At 44.5% G+C, this 21,791-nt stretch overlaps 1 protein-coding gene across 2 annotated transcripts in view; it reads right to left on the bottom strand.

The window, feature by feature from the left end:
• Positions 1–21,791, bottom strand: part of LOC139056321 (structural maintenance of chromosomes protein 2-like) — an 84,312-nt gene that overhangs the window by 16,249 nt on the left and 46,272 nt on the right. For both annotated transcript variants that reach the window (XM_070534479.1, XM_070534478.1), the window contains exons 10-17: positions 21,615–21,753; positions 20,068–20,214; positions 12,891–13,095; positions 10,386–10,521; positions 8,368–8,492; positions 5,709–5,902; positions 3,390–3,533; positions 2,202–2,396 (exon numbers count right to left, since the gene is read on the bottom strand). In XM_070534479.1, coding sequence (XP_070390580.1) covers positions 2,202–2,396; positions 3,390–3,533; positions 5,709–5,902; positions 8,368–8,492; positions 10,386–10,521; positions 12,891–13,095; positions 20,068–20,214; positions 21,615–21,753 — 1,285 coding nt within the window. The remainder of the gene's footprint in view (positions 1–2,201; positions 2,397–3,389; positions 3,534–5,708; positions 5,903–8,367; positions 8,493–10,385; positions 10,522–12,890; positions 13,096–20,067; positions 20,215–21,614; positions 21,754–21,791) is intronic.

Here is a 21,791-nt window from a genome sequence, read left to right as displayed (position 1 = left end):
ATGACCAAGCTGCGAAATCTGAGCAAAAATCGAAGCAATGGTAAGCGCAACATTTTCTTTATTTTATTTTATTTTATTTATTTAGAAATACTGTCAACCCTCAGTTGAGGGTCATAACAGGGAGGGATGTTACATATACGTTCATACAGACAGCCAGATACAAAAGAAATATGCACATGCACTACAGTGTCCTACGGATACAATTCAAGATACAATATACAGACTATAAGACATGTATTCAAATGTTCAACTAGCTGCCGCACGCACACAAACAGAAAAAAAGGAAAAAGAGAAAAAAAGGAAAGAAAAACACTTTACAATATCCACATGGTACAGTTTTAGTAAAGAACCTTGATTGCATTTGTAAACAATGCAGTATCAGAACTGCGAACAATTTCTGCAGGCAGCTTGTTCCACAGCTCTATTGACTCTGGGAAGAACGAACAACGAAAGGCATTGGTTCGGGACAAGTACGGTTGAATAGCTTCATTATGATTTAAGCGGGAGCTCAGTCTGCCTGGAGGTGTTAAATACACATCTTTATTAATTTTTAGTTCGCCGTGAATTATTTGAAATAACGTTTTTACTCTCTGCTTCTTGCACCGATCTTCCAATAATTCAAGACCGCAAGACTTTAACATTGCCGAAACTGAGTCTGTACTTCTATATTTCGAACAAATAAAGCGCGCCGCCCGGCGTTGCACCTTCTCTATTTTGGCCCACATTACCTTTCGATGGGGTGCCCATGCTACTACTAACGCATATTCTAGGGATGGTCGAATAAGAGATCTGTAAGCCAGCAGTTTAACATCTTTTGTTGCCCTCCCCAGTTCTGCTCTTAAAAAACCCAATTTCGTCTGTGCCGCAGAGCACACTCTTTCTACTTGATTGTGCCATTTTAAATCATGCGAAGTAGAGACACCAAGATATTTGAAACAGGGAACATTAACTAAATTGTAGTCTTGGATATCGTACTGAAAAGTAAAAATATTCTTTTTTGCAGTCATATGCGTGTATGTGGTCTTATCAAAATTAATTCGCATTTCCCACTTGTCACACCAACTCCCAAACGCCTGAAGGTTTCGGTTGAGCTTAATCTGATCCTCTAAACAAGATACCGGCGCAAAAATCAAGCAGTCATCTGCAAAGAGCTTTATCTTAGCAGAACTATCTAAAGCGGTTGCTACATCATTGATGTAAAGCAGAAAAAGTGTTGGCCCTAACACGGACCCCTGTGGTACTCCTGAGTATACATCTACAAAACCAGACTCGGAACCATCAACGCAAACTGCCTGCTTGCGGTTAGTTAAATTATCTTCAATCCATTTTAGAACGTCGCCATTTATACCTGCTTTGTACAGTTTAAAAAGTAATTTACGATGGGGAACCTTATCAAAGGCTTTGGCAAAATCAACGCATATAACATCCATTTGTTCACGGTTGTCCATAGCTTTGGAAAAATCGTGTAATGTCTCAATGAGCTGTGTCACTGTGGAAAGTCCCCGTCGGAACCCATGCTGGCATGCGCAAAGGAGGCCATTTGATTCTAGGAAGATAATTATATGTTTTGCTATGACGTGTTCCATAACCTTGCAGCAAACTGACGTAAGAGATACAGGACGGTAGTTATTCATTAGGGTACAATTGCCACTTTTAAATATGGGGATAACTACAGCACAACGCCAGTCCTGTGGCACGGAATGGGTGCTTAGTGATTTCTGAAAAATAATTACCAAATAAAATGATATCCACTCAGCATACCTTTTCAAAAAGCCAGTAGGTATTCCGTCTGGCCCAGAAGCCTTCTTGTCATCTAACTGTAGCAACTGCTGGAATACGCCCCTCTGAGTAAAGTTGATAGTGTCCATGGAACTTTCGCTGAAAGATGCCCCGTCATCTACTGGAAATGGTCGATCACTGCGCGTGAATACTGATTGGAAATATTTATTTAATCCATGAGCGATAACACCTTTTTCTTCTACTAGAACATTTCCTACCGTCATTTGCTTTATTATTTGCTTTATTAAAAGGGAAACACGCAAGTCACTACATCGTTTGCGGAGTTAGTGCAAGTGCGGTGAAATTGGTCCATCAGTAGTTAACACTCAGGCAGGCATTCACTACGGTGAAGCCCTACTGTTTTTCCCTGCTCGTTTAACTAATGCGCGGTGCACCCACAACCACCAGAACAGCTTGCCCACCTTCTTCACAGCATCTCCAGCCTCACGGTCGATCTTGTTGACGTCGTGCTCCCACTGCTGGATCTTGAGCTTGAGCTGGTCAGCCTGCTTCTCGATCTCGGCCCGCTCGGCATATTTCTCGGCGATCTCGCGGCTTGCAGCCTTGAGCTTCTCCTTCTGTGCCTTGACCTCCTCGCCCGCCTCTTTCACTTTCTCCTGCGTGGCGTCCACACAACAGACAAGAAGTCCTTGTAACCAGATATTGCATGCTACAATTACTAGAGGGAATTAACATAGGAATAATTGTTAGTACATAAATTTGTTCGTCTGATCCTTGTGCTTGTGGCTTCAGAAATTCTGGTGCCTTTATTTGCTATGCTTCATCGGCCTTTTGTGGCCTAAAATTCGAAGCATTTGTATTTTGATAAACGCAAGAGGCAATAAGACTGTGCACATGCACAATCATTATGAATTGCGGCACTTATAACACAATATAACTTGTTAAAAATGACCAACTTGTAGTCACAAAACCATTCAAAGCCCCAAGGACTAAGTTTAGGCAAATCATGGTGCAGTTAAACCTCAATATCGCAACACCAGTAAAATTAGCACTATACTTTGTCTATTTCAAGTTTTTACGCGATTATGTACAGTCACAGACAAATGTTGCTTACATGGACGGGGCCGTAAAAATTTTGAAATTGTTGGGCGATCAGCCAAAAATAACGAATAAAACGCACACTTCTATGACAAATTTCTTCTCATTTCGTTGAATTTGAGAGTCAGCGACCAAATAAAGATATGGTTTCATGCCTTGTTGATCACACCTTCACATTGGCAGTTCAAAGTGAAGCCTGTGTAACTTTTCACATTCACTCCACCACTGCTGCTGACACTGTGCTGCTGACCGTGAACACTTGATCACTGCCACGACGCTGGTGTGATGAAGAGCGCAGGCAGGGGGAAGCGAACACTCTGTTTGCCTCTTGCTTCAACATGTCTCCGAAACCTGAGCTCCGGCACTAGACGCACCAGAAGACAGTGCACATGAAGCCACCAACAATCTCGGATCGCCCAGTTTTCGCACACACTGCAGATTACCTTCAAGATAGGGTGTGCGGAGCACGTGTGCACTCAGCCACGTTCACAGCCACGCGCAGACACAGCAAACCTAGAATGGGAGAAGCCCACACGCATGCTCTTACTTACCTTGGCTGCAGCCAGCTTCTGCTCGTTCTGCTTGAGCTTTTCTTCGAGTTCGGCCAGCATGGCATCGCTCGCCTTCATCTGTTCGTCGTAGCCCAGGATGGACTTCTCCAGTTCCTGGATCTCCAGGTTCAGCCCTTCCACTTCCTACATTCCGGAAAGAGAGAGAGTCGGTAAGTGAGATGAGCAGTGATTTGATCAAGACAAGTTACACATTCGCTATGCTGGTGGTGCCCAAGCGACCGGAGACTCACATTGTCACACTTTACTACTGTGTGGTATTTTAAGACGGCAACAAGCTGAAACAAAATCAAGCTGTCGGGCGACACCAAAATACGATGCTGCCGGAGATAAACATGGCACTCACTTCGTGTAGCCTGTAGCAGCGAACAGCAACACATTTCGGTTATCACCTATTAAAAGTGTGCAGTACGGTTCCAACAGCACTACGCTACCCATGCTGTGATGCTGTGAAACAAATAAGTGAACATGCTTATCGCAATAGGAAGGGTAGCAATAGCTGTGAATGCGCTGTGCGACAATCCAAGAGGTGATTTGCTGGTACCGGGAGAGAAAACTACTAAGTGAGAGTCGGCGTTCTCACATGAGACGAGTGGGGGAGTATTGCGGGCATGCTGCTGCAGCAAGCAGCCACCGTTCTCGATCGCGTGCGCCTCGCGCCTTTCTTTGTTTACATGGGATCTAGCGGCCAGGAAACGTATTATACAATCACAGTTTGACGATGTACAGAACATCAGTGGCGAAAGATGATGTTTTCTGGGAACATATGAAACAGTAAAAAAGAAGCATAACTGTATTGGGTCTTTTTTTTGTGTGTGTGTGTTCTCGATCGTCAACATTAGCACAGGGAAATCATATGTAATGGGATCATATCAATAAGGTTCTCCTGTACACACAAAAGTTCATGGTGCTGCGACTGCTCACTGTTACATCCAATACACTCGACTTCCGTTAAGTTGATCCTGATGGTAACGACGAAATTGGTCAAATTAAACAAATTGCAGAAAAAAAGATAATGCCAAAACACACTGTTGATTCCCTTGACGGTACATGCACTTAAAGTTATCTTCGCCATGATACAGCCATGTTATACAGTGAAGCAAGTCAAGCAAAAAAAGGAGCCACTGTTAAGAGACATAGCACCTGTTGCTTAAATTACACACGCACATTCCCCGTCTTCGATAACAATACGAGCACCAAAACACCAAAGTTTACTGGCAGGCTATAGGAGTTTTAGGTAGACCCCAACTCTTTTGTTGGCTTTAAATGCCCTCTCGATTTCCAGTGTTTTTTCATCTCACTGCCTCTTATTTCGCTAGATTTCCTAAACACAGGTGGAATTCTCCACTTTTCAGTACATGGCGCCTGCGCATGCGTATAATTAAGGAATGCACACTAGGCACCATTAACTGTCTCATATACAAGAGACGCATCACCATGGCAACATCAGAAACAGCTTGTTTATTTAGCCTCAAGGTGCTCGTGCTCTGACCGGAGACGGCGCATGCACGCCTATATTATTAAGCAATGTCTACTACGTCTCATGAAAGTGGCCCCTTTTCTTCTATAATATACTTCACCGCAATAATTTGCTTATGCCTCACCGCATAGCAGGGCTGTATTACGGCAAAGCTGACCAGCCAAGCTTGAATTGTCCAGCAAAGGTCAAGTTTCAGATTGAAATAATGGAGATTTAGGCCCATAGAAATGTATGGGCACTGGCAGGGTCCTTTGGTTAGGATGGAATTAACGGGTGTTGAATTAATGCAAGTCTACTGTACATTATTAAGACCGATATTGTTGCAAGTGGGTTTGATTGTTTACGAAAAATATTAGTCGGACCCAAAATATAAAATATGGTGAAAAATACTAAACATATTTGTTGCTCAATATGCCGACTGTTTATGAAAGATTCACAGCCTTTGTTCCGTGAATGACAACGACCTGCGCCACAGGCAAATGTAAATATTTATTAAGTTTAGAATGAAATATAGACGTAACAGTGGTCGAAATTTCGGCTGCCATTATAAAATGGTTGTATAAGTTGGCATCTCTGCTGCGCGGGCAGGTCCGTATAAAATCCACGGATCAAAGAAATCGAGCTCAGAAACCCAGTCGCATACAAAGCATGCAGGGTGAGATCAGAGCTATTTCTTTAAGTACGAAAGGCATTTACACATGCTTGCGAACGTTATCCTAAAGCTGTCTAGCAATACTGGTACTGGCACAATACTGCTATACTGGAGTGAGAAAAAAAATTACACCTGGCCAGCCACTGTTCCCTCCCCCCTTTCGTCTCACCTGCTTCTTGGCAGTGGCCTTCTTGGCCGACTCGTCAGCCTTCTTTTTGCACTTGGAGATCTGCTGCTCGGCTGCCTTCAACTCTCGATCTCGGATGTTCTTGGCATCTTTCACTTTCTCCTCGAGGTCCTTCACACGAGCCGAGGCCTTCTTCTGTGTCTCTTTGCACGCCTGCAGCTTGGCCTTCGACTCCTCTGCAACCGACAAGAGCAGACGGACCTTGGTTTTTGAAATTCAAGAGACATGGCAAACAAACGAGCCAATCACTGAGCTTTCGTCTGATGATCAATACTAACTTTGGGCAACGCAGCAAAAGCTATGCATAGCATCACCAACCAGAAAAGAGAATCAGAGGTAGGGCTCCTCCATTGTTTGTCCATTGTGCAAAACCAATTGAATACAAGCTACACAGAAGGATTAGTAAGGCACAACATGCAAGCCTTGCTTCCTTTTACAGAACACAGCCGATTCTCGTAACCGATTGATTGACATGAGCCCTAGCCTATACTGCACTGAATGGGGTTGAGATGGTGTCCAGCAAATTACCAGTTTATTCGAAATCTCCCCTAGTACCGACGCAAATGCATGCATTTTAAACTGGATTGCTCGAAGCATACCGATAAGCTGCTCTGCTTAGAGTGAACTGTCTAGGGGCACACGGACACTCACAGCAGCGCTCAGCACCTCTTGCACTGAGCGAAGTGTTCCGCGCAGGGCAAGCGAGCGGACCTCTCTATCACCAGCTACACCATCGCACTGCCTGTGCACCAGTTTTCTCCATGCTGTACTCATGTGTTATTAGTAGTAAGCAGGAGCACACTCACGATGGCACTCAGCACCATTCGCACCTAAGTCCCGTGAATAAATTCAAGGTAGCGACATTCCTTCTCTCCTTCTTGCCACACGCACCTTCCCTCACCACTAGCCCTCTCAGTTTGTTGTTTTCGATTGTGGCAATCGCACTGCATAGCCTGCCGATCTTCGCAATCATTGGGTCCACAATCACCACCACTGTCATGGTGCCGATGCAAGTCAAAAGAAGACAGCAAGAAAACAAAAGGCACGGATGGCAGCACACGGATGCTCTCGTGCTTATTTCCTCGAAAACGGAGGAAGTGCAACTACGCGACTTCACTCTGTCAACAAGGAAATACAGATAAGCCCCAGACTGCCTCCCCTGCCTTCGCTCGCTGGCTCGGGTGGCAAGATAAAGGAATGTCGCTACCTTTACTTTTATTCAGGTGGCTTATTCACGTCAAGCAAGCGAGCAACCCTCTTTGTCGGTGCATTCTTTTTCTCCATGTTGTGCCTATGTGTTATCAGGGAATAGCGCAGTGTTGTGGAAGTAGTGTACGATGGACAAATGTTACTCTACGCTGCCTTCCACATGCCCTGTGTGACCAAAGTCACTCGTACCAAGATTGGCTCCCTCCCGCAGCATCCGCAAAGGAGCCAATCGCGACCGAAGAATTCAATACCAATATGCTCAATTGCAATAGAAAATGCACCGCATAACACCAGTACAGAAGAACCCCGCTGTTACGTTCCTCACTGCTGCGTTTTCCCGGCTGCTACGTCGTTTTCATCCGGTCCCGGCATAGCTTCCATAGGATCCAATGTATAAGGAACCCCGCTGTTACGTAGTAGCTGTGAAAACGTTCCTGCATGATACGTCGCAACGTAGCGCCCAGAACCCGCCTGGGCTAAAGTAGGCAACGCGCTACAACCGCCATTTTGGCTTTTGACGAGTTTTGGCCGGGCTTGGCTATGGAACTGGCTGCTAGAAGCCACACACCAGTTCGAGAAGCCGCCACTAATAGCGTCCTCGATCACCTGCACCGGTGCGCACTTTCATCTTCGATCAACCGCACCGGTGCGCGCCGACTATCCTCGATCACCGGAAGCGCACTGACGGAAGCGACGCTGACAGCAATGCGGCCTTCCAGGCTATTGAGAAACGTGTGGTGATTTCTAGTGAGCGAAAGAAACGGCAAGCCACCATTCTAGACTTTTTTTTAAGTTCTAAGCGCACTCTGTGGAAATAAATTGTCTATAGTTGAAGCTGCACTTTTTTCATTCATTTTCGGAGCTTTCCTCGCTGCTGCATTTTCCCGGCTGTTACGTTTTTTCCCCCCGGTCCGGTGAAAAACGTATGAACGGGGTGCCACTGTATTCGACTTCCATGGAGTTGTGCTATTTCAGCTCTGCTTTTTAAGGCTTTATGGAGTAGCCACTTTTATGGTATTACCGCTTATATAGCATTTTTCTGCCATTACGTTCACTTCGTTATAATGAGTGTTTATTGTACGTTTAGCTAACTTTTGCTAGTTCACATAGAATGAATGAGCCAGTGGCTTCAGTCGCAGATGCATTTGCCTAGCCTACGAAACACAGTTTGGCTGCAGGACCTCACACTTCAGTCCCTATTGGGTTTACAAAGCAGCACAGGAATTATGAGAGGCTTTCTTAAACCGGGGATTCATCAATGTACACCTAAAGCACATAGGTGTTTTTTTAATTTTGCCCCCATTGAAGTGCGTAAGCTGCGGCCGGGAATCGAACCCACGGCCTCATGTTCAGCAGCACGCCTTAGCGACAAACTGCGGCAACTGTAAACTATACAGACAGCTACTGCTGCCGTCAACATTGCAAGACCCACCAATAGTCTGTTGAAGGGCCTGGTACTCCTGCAGAAGCTGGTGGTGCGTGCTCTGCTGGAGTTGACTCTTGAGCTGCTCCAACTCGGTCTCCTTCAGGTCCGACTCTTCTTTTAGGCGGTTGTACCTGCACAGGCAACATACAGTAAAACCTCGTTAATTCGAATTTCATGAGACCGAAAGAAATGTCTGAATTAACGAAATGTCGAATCATCGAGGGTATCAAGAAAACAATAAACAAGAGCTTACTACATCAACACGCTTTTATTTACTGAATGAATGAGCCAATCTTGTTCCTATTTTGCACAAAAGCAGTGAGGAAGCTGCAGTTCTCGTCATCTCATGGCTAATTAGAGCTCGCATCGGCGAAGGCCTCGCGACTTCCTTCACAACTGCACTGTGAAGGAAGTCGCGAGGCCTGTGAAAAAGCTTTTTACTACCGCACACACATCCCGACTATTCTTTCGCCAGTGAGCTGGTCGCCGCCCATCGCAATGTAGCCAGTGCTCCTCATTTTTCCACAGATTGTCAGAACGAAACTAGTACTGTTTGCCACAAATGCTGTGGATGAAACAATGGCCATAGTTGACACGATCATAGATGGCGACCTTACAGTTCCGAAGGCGCGCAGCCGACTCACGCACTGAGTTAAACCGAAACCACCGTTTGCTGCAACTGCGGACGAAACTGCGGTCGCTATCGAAGCGATCATGGATGGTGACTACACAGTTATGAAGGCACACGGCCAATGTGGTGCTATACGCGGTAGCAAACGCAAGAATAAAGGATTTAAGAGCACAATTAGGTACGAAGCGTTCTGCCATTCCTGTCATTCACGTACGATTTCCACTGATGACTATGGCGATGCGGACTCCACCGTTTCGTTTTGGTTGGGTGCTAGCACCATTTTTGCTCTCTTGTGTCACTTACTTGCGGCATTCCGGCTCTAGCCGAGCTCTGAGAGTTGTCCGAAATTACCACGTGCTGTGAAACATATAGGCGAAGATGCTTATCGCAATAGGATTGACAGTGATGGCTGTGAATGCCGCGTGCGATGACCCCGGAGAAGATTTGCTGGTACCGAAATGAGAAACTGAGTGCGCACCGCCGTTTTCACGCGAGACGGGTGGCCAAGCATTGCAGTAATGCTGTTGTGACAGGTAACTATATACCATTCTCAATCACACACGCCTCACGCATTTTCTTGTTTACATGGGATCTAGCGGCCGGAAAACGTATCATATGATCCCAGTTTGGCGACGCACTAAACCGTTGGCCCCTAAACATGTCATTTTCCGGGAATGTATAAATCGGTAAAAAATGAGCGTAACGCTATTGGGTCTTTTTTTGTGTTCTCGATTGCAAACGTTGGCACTGAGAAAATGTACTTAACAGGAACGCATCAACGAGGTTCTACTGCAATCACGCTAACATTCCTAGGGCTAGGTCTAGTAAACATAAATACACAAGTTAGTGGATGGATTGATAGCCGTCGCCGTAACACAATTGGTAGAGCAACACATGCGCAATGCAGAAGTTATGGGTTCGGCTTCCACTGGAGACAAGTTCTTGTCTCGTCCATTGCCTTTTCTTCATTGTGTTCTACATTTCGATTTCAACTGCAGCTAATTTCCCCAATGCTTTCCTTGGCTTCATTGCCTGTTGGCTTTATGTCTTCCGCAAGCTAGCACTGCAGACCGATAGAGCAGGCAAAACTGTAGTTAGCGTGCAGTTTGGCCTCCGAGACTGGAAACATGTGCATAGTCTCAAAGGCCATGTTTGATGCCAACTCTTCCTTTTGTTTACCCCAACACGGCCCATACAACAAATCTTGGTGAGTGGTCGCGTGAAGTTGCATGCAGTACCAAAGTTCTAAAAAAGCTCTAAAAAGTTCTAAAAAAAAAAAGACGCTAACCTAGAAACACTGAACTAAACAGCAAGCGATTGTACCACGCAACAATAGTATTGAAAACGAAGAAAAGAAAATAGTAAGGTGCAGCAAGCAGTCATGAAGGCTTACTTTTGTGCCACTGCCTGGATCCCTGCGAGCTCCTTGGAAATGTTTGCGTAAGCCTGCTCCCGAGACGCCAATTCCGTGCGGTCTTTCTGGATCTGGGCGACCATTTCTAGCGTGCTGGGACCCTTGGGCTGTGCACCTGTGCCGCATCGCAACAACACTTCGAGTTAACAGACAGTACCGCACCCAACAGAGGGTATGTAAGATCAGACATCAGAATGCAACCCGCAAGCATGTAAATGTTGGCGGGTCGCATTCAGGGAAAGAGGAAGAGTGTGATGGCTGCGGCCATGTGCTTTCCTCCACTCACTGGCAGAACGAAAATTAACGGAAACTGGTTCCGGCTTATTTTGAGCAAAAGGGGATGCACCAAATGTTAACGCTGCCGCATATAGTAGTTACCATGATGCTCTAAAAATACAACACACTACTGCTGCATTCAAGTAAACGCAGCTATTGCCACTTGAGAGTTCCTTTGCCTGTTTGGCACGAGATCACTCAATGAAGTGTAAGATTATTTGTCCCCTATTTCTGACAGTGTTGCCTGCCTTTTCACCATCACTACACCACGACAATATGGATTAGAAATTCCCACTTAGTGTCCCTTAAAATATTACATATTAGCGGGTCCCCTACTTCACCTATTTAATCACTCCCTTGATTCCAAAATTTATCCATCAGAATTAAAAATAGCAAACGTACTTCCGATTTATAAGGACGGAGATCGTTCTAATCCATCAAGCTATCAGCCGATCTCAATTAATAGCATTATCAACACAATTTTTGAAAAGATACTCTCCGTGCACATAAACAAATTCATATCCACATACAATATACTGAGCCCCCACCAACATGGTTTCTGACCTCAGAAATCTACTTCTTCCGCTGTTTTCACCCTGACGCACCTGCTGAATACGGCTCTCCAGCAGAATAAAATTGCGGTCATTGTCTATCTCGACATACCTTCGATACAGTTGACCATCAGATATTACTCAACAAGATTAACAATCTAGGGTTTAGGGGCAAAAACCCGAACTTGCTTCGAAGCTACCTCAGTAACCGCAAGCAGCAAGTAATACTTAAAAATTATATGTCTACTTCACAAACCGTACTAACTGGTGTGCCATAGGGTTCTGTTCTTCGGCCCATGCTTTTCTCACTTTACATAAATGATTTCCCTGCAACGCTTAGGCATTCACAGGCTTTAATGTATGCTGATGGCACCGCTCTTCTATTTACTGGAGACAGTCTGCTTGATATACAGGATAAAATAAATGCAGAGTTAGATAATGTTTTTAAGTGGTTCACGTTCAGTGAACTGACCGTTAATCTTAGTAAGACTAAATATACAGTTTTTCATTCCAGGAAGAAAAAGCTCAACACTGAATTACTGGACATATCATTAAGAGGTACAAAACTACAACAAGTTGTCTCCTATAAATATTTAGGCATCTTCTTTGATTCAGACATGCACTGCGAAACTCACATAAAACACTTTTGTTCCAAGCTTGCTTATGGATGTTATATTCTCCTTGAGGTTCGTGAATGTTTCGAATATCCTGTCCTACGCATTCTGTACTTTTCCTTCATTCAAAGTCAGATATTGTCAGTCAGTCAGTCAGTCAGAACTTAACTTGAGCCTGTATTCCGTCTGCAAAAACGCGCATTAAGAATTATCACTTCTTCTAGATGTACGCAATTCCTTACGTACTTGTATAGCTCATTGCATGTGTTGCCAGTGCATGCATTGTATGAATTGAAAATTGCTGAGGTCATTCATAGTATTATTGAAACCAATAATCCACTTCCAATTACTTTATTTAAAATCCCGTTACGAAATACAAGAGCTGCATCTAATCAATGTTTTAATTTGCCTCCTTGTCATAATCTGTATGGGAAAAGGCTCGTGGAATTTAATGGCGCACTTATTTGGAATTCTCTGCCAATACATATAAAAGAAGCCCATAACTTTAGGTCTGCAGTGAGAAAATACTTTTTTGAAATATACTGTCGATAAAAGTAGACTTGTTTATATTTACATTCCTGGCTAAGTAGTGCATGTCAATTGCTCAAGTTGCGCACGTCAATTTCATTGTTACGTATTTTATCTGCTTTGTTTGCTCGCGTCGTGCGTGAAGGATAAAAGAACACTGAGTTTATATTTACCTTCGTATCTGAGTTATCAATACTAATATTACTATTATGTTTTTCTGCTGTTTTTGTTTGCTCGCATCCTGCGCTTTATACCCTAAGTTGACTATGGACCCGGGAATAGCCAATGGCTATGGGTCCAGTAATTGCTTTCGTATCTTGTAAAATATGTTGTAAATAAAGAATAAATGAAATGAACAAGAAAAATTACATCTCACAAACAACGAAGAAAACGATCTTTAAGAAACAGATAAACTATTTTTCTAGGTGGTTTTCGTTAGCATTAAGAGGGCCTCAACAAATGCAGAAGTTGCCAATGGCACAAAAGAAAGAAAACGAAGTCAACTTGATGCAAACCTCCAGAGATGACACCAGAGGGGTCGAAAGAAGCCCCATCAAACGAGACGGTCCGCATCTGCACACCATTGTCGAACGCCACAATACGAGCATCGTCAATCTTGGTTGTGACCAGCGTGGTGCCGAACACAAACTTCATGGCGGGCGCCAGGTGCGGTGGGTAGTCAACGAGGGACTGCGCTGAGAACACGTTGTCTCGGCCAACCTAGAAAACAGTGCACCTGTGTTGTATTCATTCGAGCCGAATGCTTGAGTGCACAGTTGATGTAAAAAAAAAATTCAACGATTACGATCCTCCCCAACGCGAAATTTGAGTGCAGCTCTATATGTGTTTTGTTTTCATTTCACAATATATCGGCTGGCACAGACAATCTGTATCGCGCGACACATTTTTAACGGAGCAAAGTGTAGTGCGGCTGCCTCACTAAACGGGAGATCATGGCAGGCAGCACGTGGGCAGCATGTCGGCACGATTCGCAGCAGCCGCCACAGACAGACTTTCACTCATGCAGTGAGTTGTTTCTATATGTGGTATCGCAAGTCTTGCACGGCACTGCGCTTTTCCTCTCGCACTTTCGCCATACCCTCCTCCACTTTCCACCTCGTGGTTCCGCTGCATTTCTCTCTCCACTTTCCTCCTCGATCATCCTCGCTCTCGCCAATTTTTTTCATCCCTCGCTGCGCCGCACGTTCGCTCTCATCTTTTGCTGTGCTCCATCTCTATGTTACGCCGTAGGACAATGACGACGCTCGCCGCAGGAATGAGTGCCTAAAAGCAGCGCTCTAAAAACAACTAAAAGCTAAAGGCTCTTTGCATAGGGCTGTGACTGAGAAACTCTATAATAGATTTCCAGTCCCTCCTGCACAAGGTGTCACTGACGCACATACTTTCAACAACCTCCAGTTCGGGTGCACATCTCGGTGAAGCCATTGTGCTTGCTGTAGTGATTGTGGTGCCATCTAGCATGCATTTGGCAAATTTGGGCTGTTGCTGCAGAGGATTCAGAACAGCTTTACAGCTTTTGCTATCTTCTTTTCTTTCTTTTTCTGCATGTTAGACATCACACAAGAAGCTTCAGACGAAGTGAAACGAAGCAGTGAAAGCCCAAAATACTGCTTAGTACAGTTGAACTACTAAGTCAAACCTTGATATAGTGAAATCATATGAACCATGGATATACCTTTGGTATATTGGATGTTTGTTGGATGTTTTGTATATTGGACGTGCTGGTAGTGTAAAAAGATTGCATGTAAATTTTACTTTATCAGATAATTTGTTATCAGTCAACTTCCGTTAATTCGACTCTGACAGGACCGACAAAACTGATCGAATTATCCGGCGAGTCGAATTAAGCAAATTGCATAAAAAATGCCAAAACCCTCTGTTGATTCATTTGGTAGTATTTTCCCAATTCTAACAACCCCCCAATCAAATGTGCACCCACTTTGTATGTGTCGAAAGCAGAAAGCTTTATTAGAAATGACATTAAAGCTCCTAAACAAAGTAGAAATCTAATGCACACCTGATTTCTTGCAAAAAGAAAATGGGCAAAGGTCTACTATGACTTGCACAGCGACGAACAGTTTCCTAAAGTCAGCTTCGCCACAAGACATCTGTGCTAAGCGGTAAAACATACGAGGAGTTTTTTTTTCGAAATGAGCCAAATCCACAAACCGAAACTAGGTCAGGTAAAACGGTAATGACAAGAAAAACTAGGCAACTTTCTCATAGAAAACCCGTTGCAACGAAATGGGTCAAATAACGCCAGGCGAACGTGTTCGCAGATCGTATTTCGTATCGAAATTGAGCCAGATCCAGCTGTTGCACGGATCAAAATGAGCCAAATCCATTTACCCAATAGGAGAGCACTTTTGGCGTGACGTCATGCAGCCATGGCAGCCTCCTTGTCAGTTCCCGCCAAGGAGTTGGTTCCCGCATGACAGCTCGGAGTGTTTCGTTCGTGTTTTCGCAAGTTCTTCGCTTTTCTGATATTGTTGTTCATGGATTCGGATGGCAATGAAGAGATCGGCGAAAATCTATCCCTAGACGTCGACGACGAAGTGAAAAGAAGCCGCATAACCACCGTAAATGCAAGAATGCGCCGTTGCCAATTAGATACGATTGAGCACTACCTACTGGAATGCCGGCGTTTCTCCACCATGAGGAAAATGAGTTTAGAAATTACAGTGCGACAGCTTGGCCTGCCATTGAACACTCCGGTACTACTGTCTTTCGGAGCGTCTGAGCTTGGGCACTCACACAGGAATGTGTGCTTCGCCTAAGAAAAATTTATTATTGAATCAAACCGATTTCATTGATGACCGTATTATTCTATTCATTCCTCCTCTATTGCCTCATTGATATATTATAGACAATTATTTTTTTCCCTCTACGTAGCATGACAATCTACTGAACCATTTCAATTTTCCCTCGCCTAAATTCATGTAACAAAAATTTTAGATTTTTACCTCCATTTTCTGAACACATAAGCAAAGTCTGGCCGACTCTTGACCAATCCCCGCGAGTGGGTAAGCGCCACACTCATCAAGGACATCATCATCATCATCATCATCATCATCATCATCAAATGCAAAATGCAGTGCCCTGCTGCCAATGTTATTATAGCTTTTCTGTCAAGATTACATGATGCCATTCTCGAAAGCCAATTTTAATAAAGTTTTCATAGCAATACCGCCTAAAATCCAGCGTTTCAATTCAATACGAGCCAAATCCAAAGTTCTCAACCTAATATTGGGCATATTTGCCGCATAATTTTTCATTACTTGTGGTCGTAAACTTGCCCTAGCTGACATGTAAAGCATATCATATAATAGCTTTGATAGCGTTGCATTTAGGTCCGGTAACAAATTTTTGCTTTTTTCTCAACTTCCGTTTACGTGGATTTGACCCATTTCGAAAAAAAAACTCCTCATACGACCCCTGCAAAAGCAGTTTTGGTTTCATGCCCAACTGCACTGCGCAGGCAATTTTCGGCTAAATTTTCTTTTTTAAAAAGGCATGCGTTAGAATCAGGTACTGTAATAAGGACATTGTGAGCTACAGTACTGTAATTGCTTGAAAATCTTCCTAGAGTAGGCTGAAAATAGGCGTTTTTGACAGCGGATGAGAAGACGTATGTTCAACGCATTCACTGTCCCTAAACTCCACCAGGACTGCCGCTGCCACTAACAATGTTGCTATCGGAATCACCACAGGGGTCAGGCATGTACATGAAGACTGGCCAAGTTTGAATTGTTCAGCGAAGGCCAATTTTGGGATCGAAAAAATGAAAGTTTTGGGCCCATAAGAATGCATGGTCACTGAACCATGCATTCCGGTGAGGTTAAAATAACCGAAAAATCGAATTACCCGGAGTCGAATTAACGGAAGTCTACTGTATAAGGGTGCATTGTATATTGAGCTTCGACTGTGTTGCTAGTAAAATTTATTATGATTACACATCTCACAGGCTTATATGGCACGCAAAAGGCTTCACGAACCACTGCAAGCACTAAGTACAATGTACTAATGCATATTAATAAAACTGATCCATACATTAGCACTACCAACAATGTTTAAATAACACAGACAGGCAAGCACAGTAAATGAGAATGATAGCTTGTTTATACACGAGAAGGCCGAAACATTGGCTCAGGAATGCAGGCTCTTACATGCTGCGTTGCAAGGAGAAAAGTAGGTAACGGAGAGAAGCATGATTGTGGCATTGAAGCGGATGATTGCAAGGCAGGCTGTGCGCACTATCATGCGTTTCTTTGCAATTACAGTTGAATCTCGTTAATTCAAACGCGAAGGGGCCCAAAAATATGTTTGAATTAAAAGAAGGACTTGTTCTTGAAGTATTTGTGCACCATAGCACGATGGATGAATGGTGCGAGTCGTAAAATATCGCGGCATGCAAGCACACATCGAGTGAGGACCACGAAACTGAGCACACCGGCCAACGCACGTTTCCCCGATAATGGCAGAAAACGAAACTTCAAGGAGCAAGGTAACGCCAGGCCGGCGCAAAGGTGGGCGCGCGCGGAGGCCATCGAAGGTGGAGTTACGAGGGAGTTGAGAGAGAGGGCGTGGGGAACGTAGTTGGGAGGAAGGGCAGGAGGGAAGCGGATTCGCTTTTCTGCCAGCTTGATGGATGGCGCTAATTACTCTCTGCCACCTAAAGCACTGCCACCTAAGACTGCCACAGAAGCAGCGGAGTTGCCGAGGCTGGACTGGGCCTCCGCCATTGCTCTACGTGCTCGTGTACTTGTTCCTTAGTCTGCTGAATGGGCAGCGCTGCATTTACGTTCTTCGTCCTGTGTTCTTGACGCGAGTCACGTCTTATACCTGTGTCACACGGGCACATTTGGAAGGCCTTCCAGTCGACGGCCTTCGAAACGCCACAACTCTATAGACTCAAAGGAGTTGTCGCACTGCTACACGGCACTTTTCAAAGGCCATTGAGTGGTTCAGGCGTGTCTTGCAAAATTGTGTGGCGCTGCAGATCTTTATTTTCGTTTTCATGTCATGAAAAGTTAAACAACATTAAAACCACTTAAAAGCATTATTTCTTTTATGTGTGTTTACACATTAAAAAAGGCACATGGAGTAGAGGGAGAGTGTACTAGGCAACGTGGAGGAAGGAATGAACACAAGCACGTCGCTGTTGTCGAGAGTATGTGCAGTTCGCACATATCAAGTGGCAAACATACTTTATTGAATAATTAATAACACTTATATATAGTATTTTTAGAGCATTTTGGTTTGATTTGTTCTTTCGTACAGTGAGTACGAGCGCACTGTGAACGAGAGGACATGTTCGCGCTGTTTCCGCTTCCGTTGCTCAAAGGCCATCGAGATTTCGATAGAGTTGTAGGCTGCTCCATTGACTCATAAACTATTGACTCAGCGGGCTTCGAAACCGCCTGTGTAGCAGCTCGAATTTGACCTTTGAGTCAAATGACTATCAGTTGGAAGGCCTTCGAAACGCCCGTGTGACACGGGTATTATCAAGATGACAAAGTCGTTTCCACTGATCATAATCAAGTTGATGCGCTCTGTTCTGGCAGCACCGCGTTTAAAAGGGCGGTGAATGAAATACTGGGTGTCGCCTTCGCATCCTTGTACTGTATTCAGGGTCTGTCTTGTCATGCAGAATCGGATATAACACACTGTCTCCAACAACCTTTTCATCGGGATGTCTTGGTTTAGACTTGTCATAGTAAAAGAAAAAAAAAAAAAAGCGCGAACGAGACCAAACCAAGCTAACCACAACGAGCATAAGCTAGAGCTGACACGAGCAGACGAGAGTGTGAAACAAGCAGTCCGGCTGAACCAAACACCAGTACGAATATAGCGGTCAGGCGGGTCTGCATGACATCAGTTTCCTGCGCGTATGTCACTGTAGGGACCACTCTTATTCGTCTTCTCCGATCTCGTCTCATCTCGCTTGCCGCCACAGCAAGCCGCGAAAAATCGGCCCAGGACCGATAACTCCCGCAGCACGCGTTTTGCTGCTATACTCGCGGACAACTTTCTGCGACTATGAAGGAAAAGCTACGGAGGCAACGCGCGCACAAGTGAGAGCGCTTCTGAAAAGAGGCCCCATTTTCATTCACATTAGTTTAGGCTGGGGAAGAGAAAACATAGACACCTTATTAGCAACCGTTAAACAAGACAAAACACGCCACTGAATGTAAAGTTTACTACTTATTTTGCGGCTTTTTTTCTTCCACATCTGAGCAAACACGAAACCATCGCATCCGAGCAACCAAAAGCACTTTGTCCGCAAGTACAGTATGGCTGGGGCATTACAGTGCGATGCAGAAATGGCGACCTTGCTATTTGAGAGAGGGTGAAATTTCCACTACCGTTCCTTTTTTTTCTTTCGCGCGTGGCATTGCGGGGGTCCCTCCTAAGCTTTTCCTCTATGGTGGCGTAAGAGCAACGCTGGTCAGAGGCGCCGACGCATGATTTGGCGCACTGCTGAGAACATTACCGGAGCACGGTATGTTCAAACTAACCGTCACAAATGCTTGCGCGTTCGAATTACCGGGCGTTTTCGGCCATTGAAATACACGACTTTGATGGGACCACAGCGTCAATCCTAACAAACAGAAAGTTCCAATTAAGCATGTTCAAATTAACAAGGTTCGACTGTAGTTGTATGGCGCTTCCCTCACTTAAATGCTGCTTTTGTCAGCATGAACATAGAGGATGGAGTTGGCACCACATGAACCTGCTCGAAGAAGCTGCTGAGAGGGATGTCACTATTTAACACATAAATGAACAAATGCTGGGTGCGCACGCATCTCGCACCTCTCGCGTGACGAAACCGGAAAACAACCTTTACAATTCAGTGGCTTGGCTTGGCTTGTCAAGCGGTTTGGGTTCAGTTGGTGACCACTGAGTCAACCAGTCGTCGCTAGTTTTGGTCTCAATGAGGCTCCCGTGACATTGCTGACGACCGTGCTAAGCATGTATAGAAACAAAAATAATCACTACTTCTGCTTGATGCAGTGTTGAAATTAGCATGCAGTCTTGCAGGCAGAGTCCGAATTATTAAATAGGACACCATAAGTTGTCTCTATACATCAGTCTCTATACATCAAGTCTATAGATCAGTCTCTATACATCAAGTCTATTGGTCTTGTGGGGGAGGCACGAAGATATCTGCACTATCAGTTGACAACATTACTTCACTTCATTACTTCATTATTACTCAGTTATGTAACTTTGAACGCCTGAATAAGTCTCGATATTCCTGATTATGCTTGCTTGCTGGATATGAATGACTTTTGTGCAAGGACACTCACCATGGGCTGCTGTCTCAAATATCTTAAAGAACTCTTTTTATTTGTAACATTCTGAAAACACTAAAAAGGTGAATATTTGACGTTATATGATGCTTATTATTTACATACAGCAAACTTTAAAGTAAAAATAAGTTAAAAGATGTTCAAAGAGAGAAGGATGAAGCTTACAAACTCACGCAATACCTACTATTATTCCTACAATGGATGATGTGCTGCAAAGGGTTGCACTTGTAGACGCAAGTGCCACACTTCTATCTGAAATTTTATATGAAACTCCATGCCCGTGATTTAGTTCATGACAATGAACAGTGCCATCAGCATGCTTTGGCTGCAAGTACTACTCAGGGTCTGAATCGCATACCAGGCTCTGGGCACGCTTGATCACGTGAGGTTCAACGTCGCGTCCTGTGATCTTGTTCAGCGGGATGATGGTCACACGGCGCTTTAGCCTACCATTCTTCAGCAGCAGCTTGCCAGTTTCCTCGTTGTCGACCACAATGTTGAAGAGCTGCACCGCATGTGAAATTGCAGTTTAAACCTCCATTTAATGATATCGACGGCACCGAAGAACAATTTCATGAAACAGAAATTTGATATATCAGAAATACTTAAGGCCAACTTAGGTTCAAACTGCATGGCCTTCCGCATGCATTCGGACGTGTAAAACTGCACATGTCACACACAGGTGCTTAAATTTTGGTTTATAATGGCTCCACGCGAGAAATGTAAATTGAAATTTGTGCAGCTGTGTGCAACATATGCAGTTTTCTGCACTCCGCGCTCGTGTGGAAGACTGTGCAAACTGAGCATAAGTTAGCCCTAAAAGTACACATGCAAATCAGATTACATAAGTTCCACAGCAAAAAAATATTCAATTTTTGCACTCATGAAGAAACAGGAGCTGTAGGTAAAGTCAACAATGAAAAGGAAATGTGTTTCAACTCAGCTACAACAGGGCAGCTGGCACCACCTAGTAAAACCGATGCTAAGATTGCAAAGCAAACACCCTGGAACAGGCAGTTTCGAAGGGGAAAAGACAAGCAGGAAGCACGGCTAGGCGTGGCATCTGGCTCGACATCTGGCTCAACTAGTAAGCTTGGCTAGTGAGCTTGGTTAGTGAGCTCGGTTAGTGAGCTCGGCTGTTGAGCTCAGCTGTTGAGCTCGGCTGTTGAGCTCGGCTGTTGAGCTCGGCTGTTGAGCTCGGCTGTTGAGCTCAGTGCCAACATGATCACTCGATGCCACAGGGTGAAATATGAGCGCAGGCAACGCTGCCCCCGTTGCATTTTCCCTGGTATTTTTGAAATCGAGATTTCGAAGTATCCAGAGGGTTCGTTCGGCACAAATACTTTTCGAGCTAAGGGGTGAAGATACAAAGTGGTTGACATCGCGGCAGGAAAAAAGATTTCTACGTAACTAATATTTTAGGATATGCGAGTTCGAGTTAACGCACTTTTATTGTAATAGGTGCTCATTTCATTTGAGCCCCTGTTGGAGCTTTCGGGCACCGCCAAAGTAACTGAAGCAATGAAGTAAAAATTAACTTCAATGGACTCGAACTTGAGCTAGTTGTTCTTGATCTTGGACGACAGGTACGTTGAGCACGATATGCTGACACAGAAAAGGCAAATAAGACAATATGGGCACTTGCATTAAATACCTCTGTCTTTGGTATTTGTAACAGAGACGACAAGAGAAGTACTAGTGTAGTCCCTATTGTCTCTCCCCTATGTCTGTGCAATTTGCGCTCAACATGTCTGTCAGAAAGCCGTCCGTAACAATTCCAAATTCTTCAAATCAGAGTCACAAATAACGCAAAGTTCAGTAGGATTCAAATGGAGTCAATTTCAATCAGCATGCTGTCAGCTAGTCCAGTTCACTTATGCAGTACAGAGGAATGCGGCCACACACCTTGCCACCGGCAGCCATCTCGAGAGCGCGTGTAGCACGTTGGTCCTTGACCGTGAACAGGTCACAGACGAGACCATATACTTTCCGCCGGTCAAAGTTGCGCACGGGGTCTGTGTAATTGAACGACAGGTGCTGGTTCCTGCAAAAAGCAATATTGAAAATTGCGGCGTTTAATAT

This window comes from Dermacentor albipictus, chromosome 2, assembly GCF_038994185.2.
Source record: "Dermacentor albipictus isolate Rhodes 1998 colony chromosome 2, USDA_Dalb.pri_finalv2, whole genome shotgun sequence".
NCBI classification, from domain to species: domain Eukaryota; kingdom Metazoa; phylum Arthropoda; class Arachnida; order Ixodida; family Ixodidae; genus Dermacentor; species Dermacentor albipictus.
The sequence above is the reverse complement of the archived record's forward strand: the minus strand, read 5'-3'. Positions and strand labels throughout refer to the sequence as shown.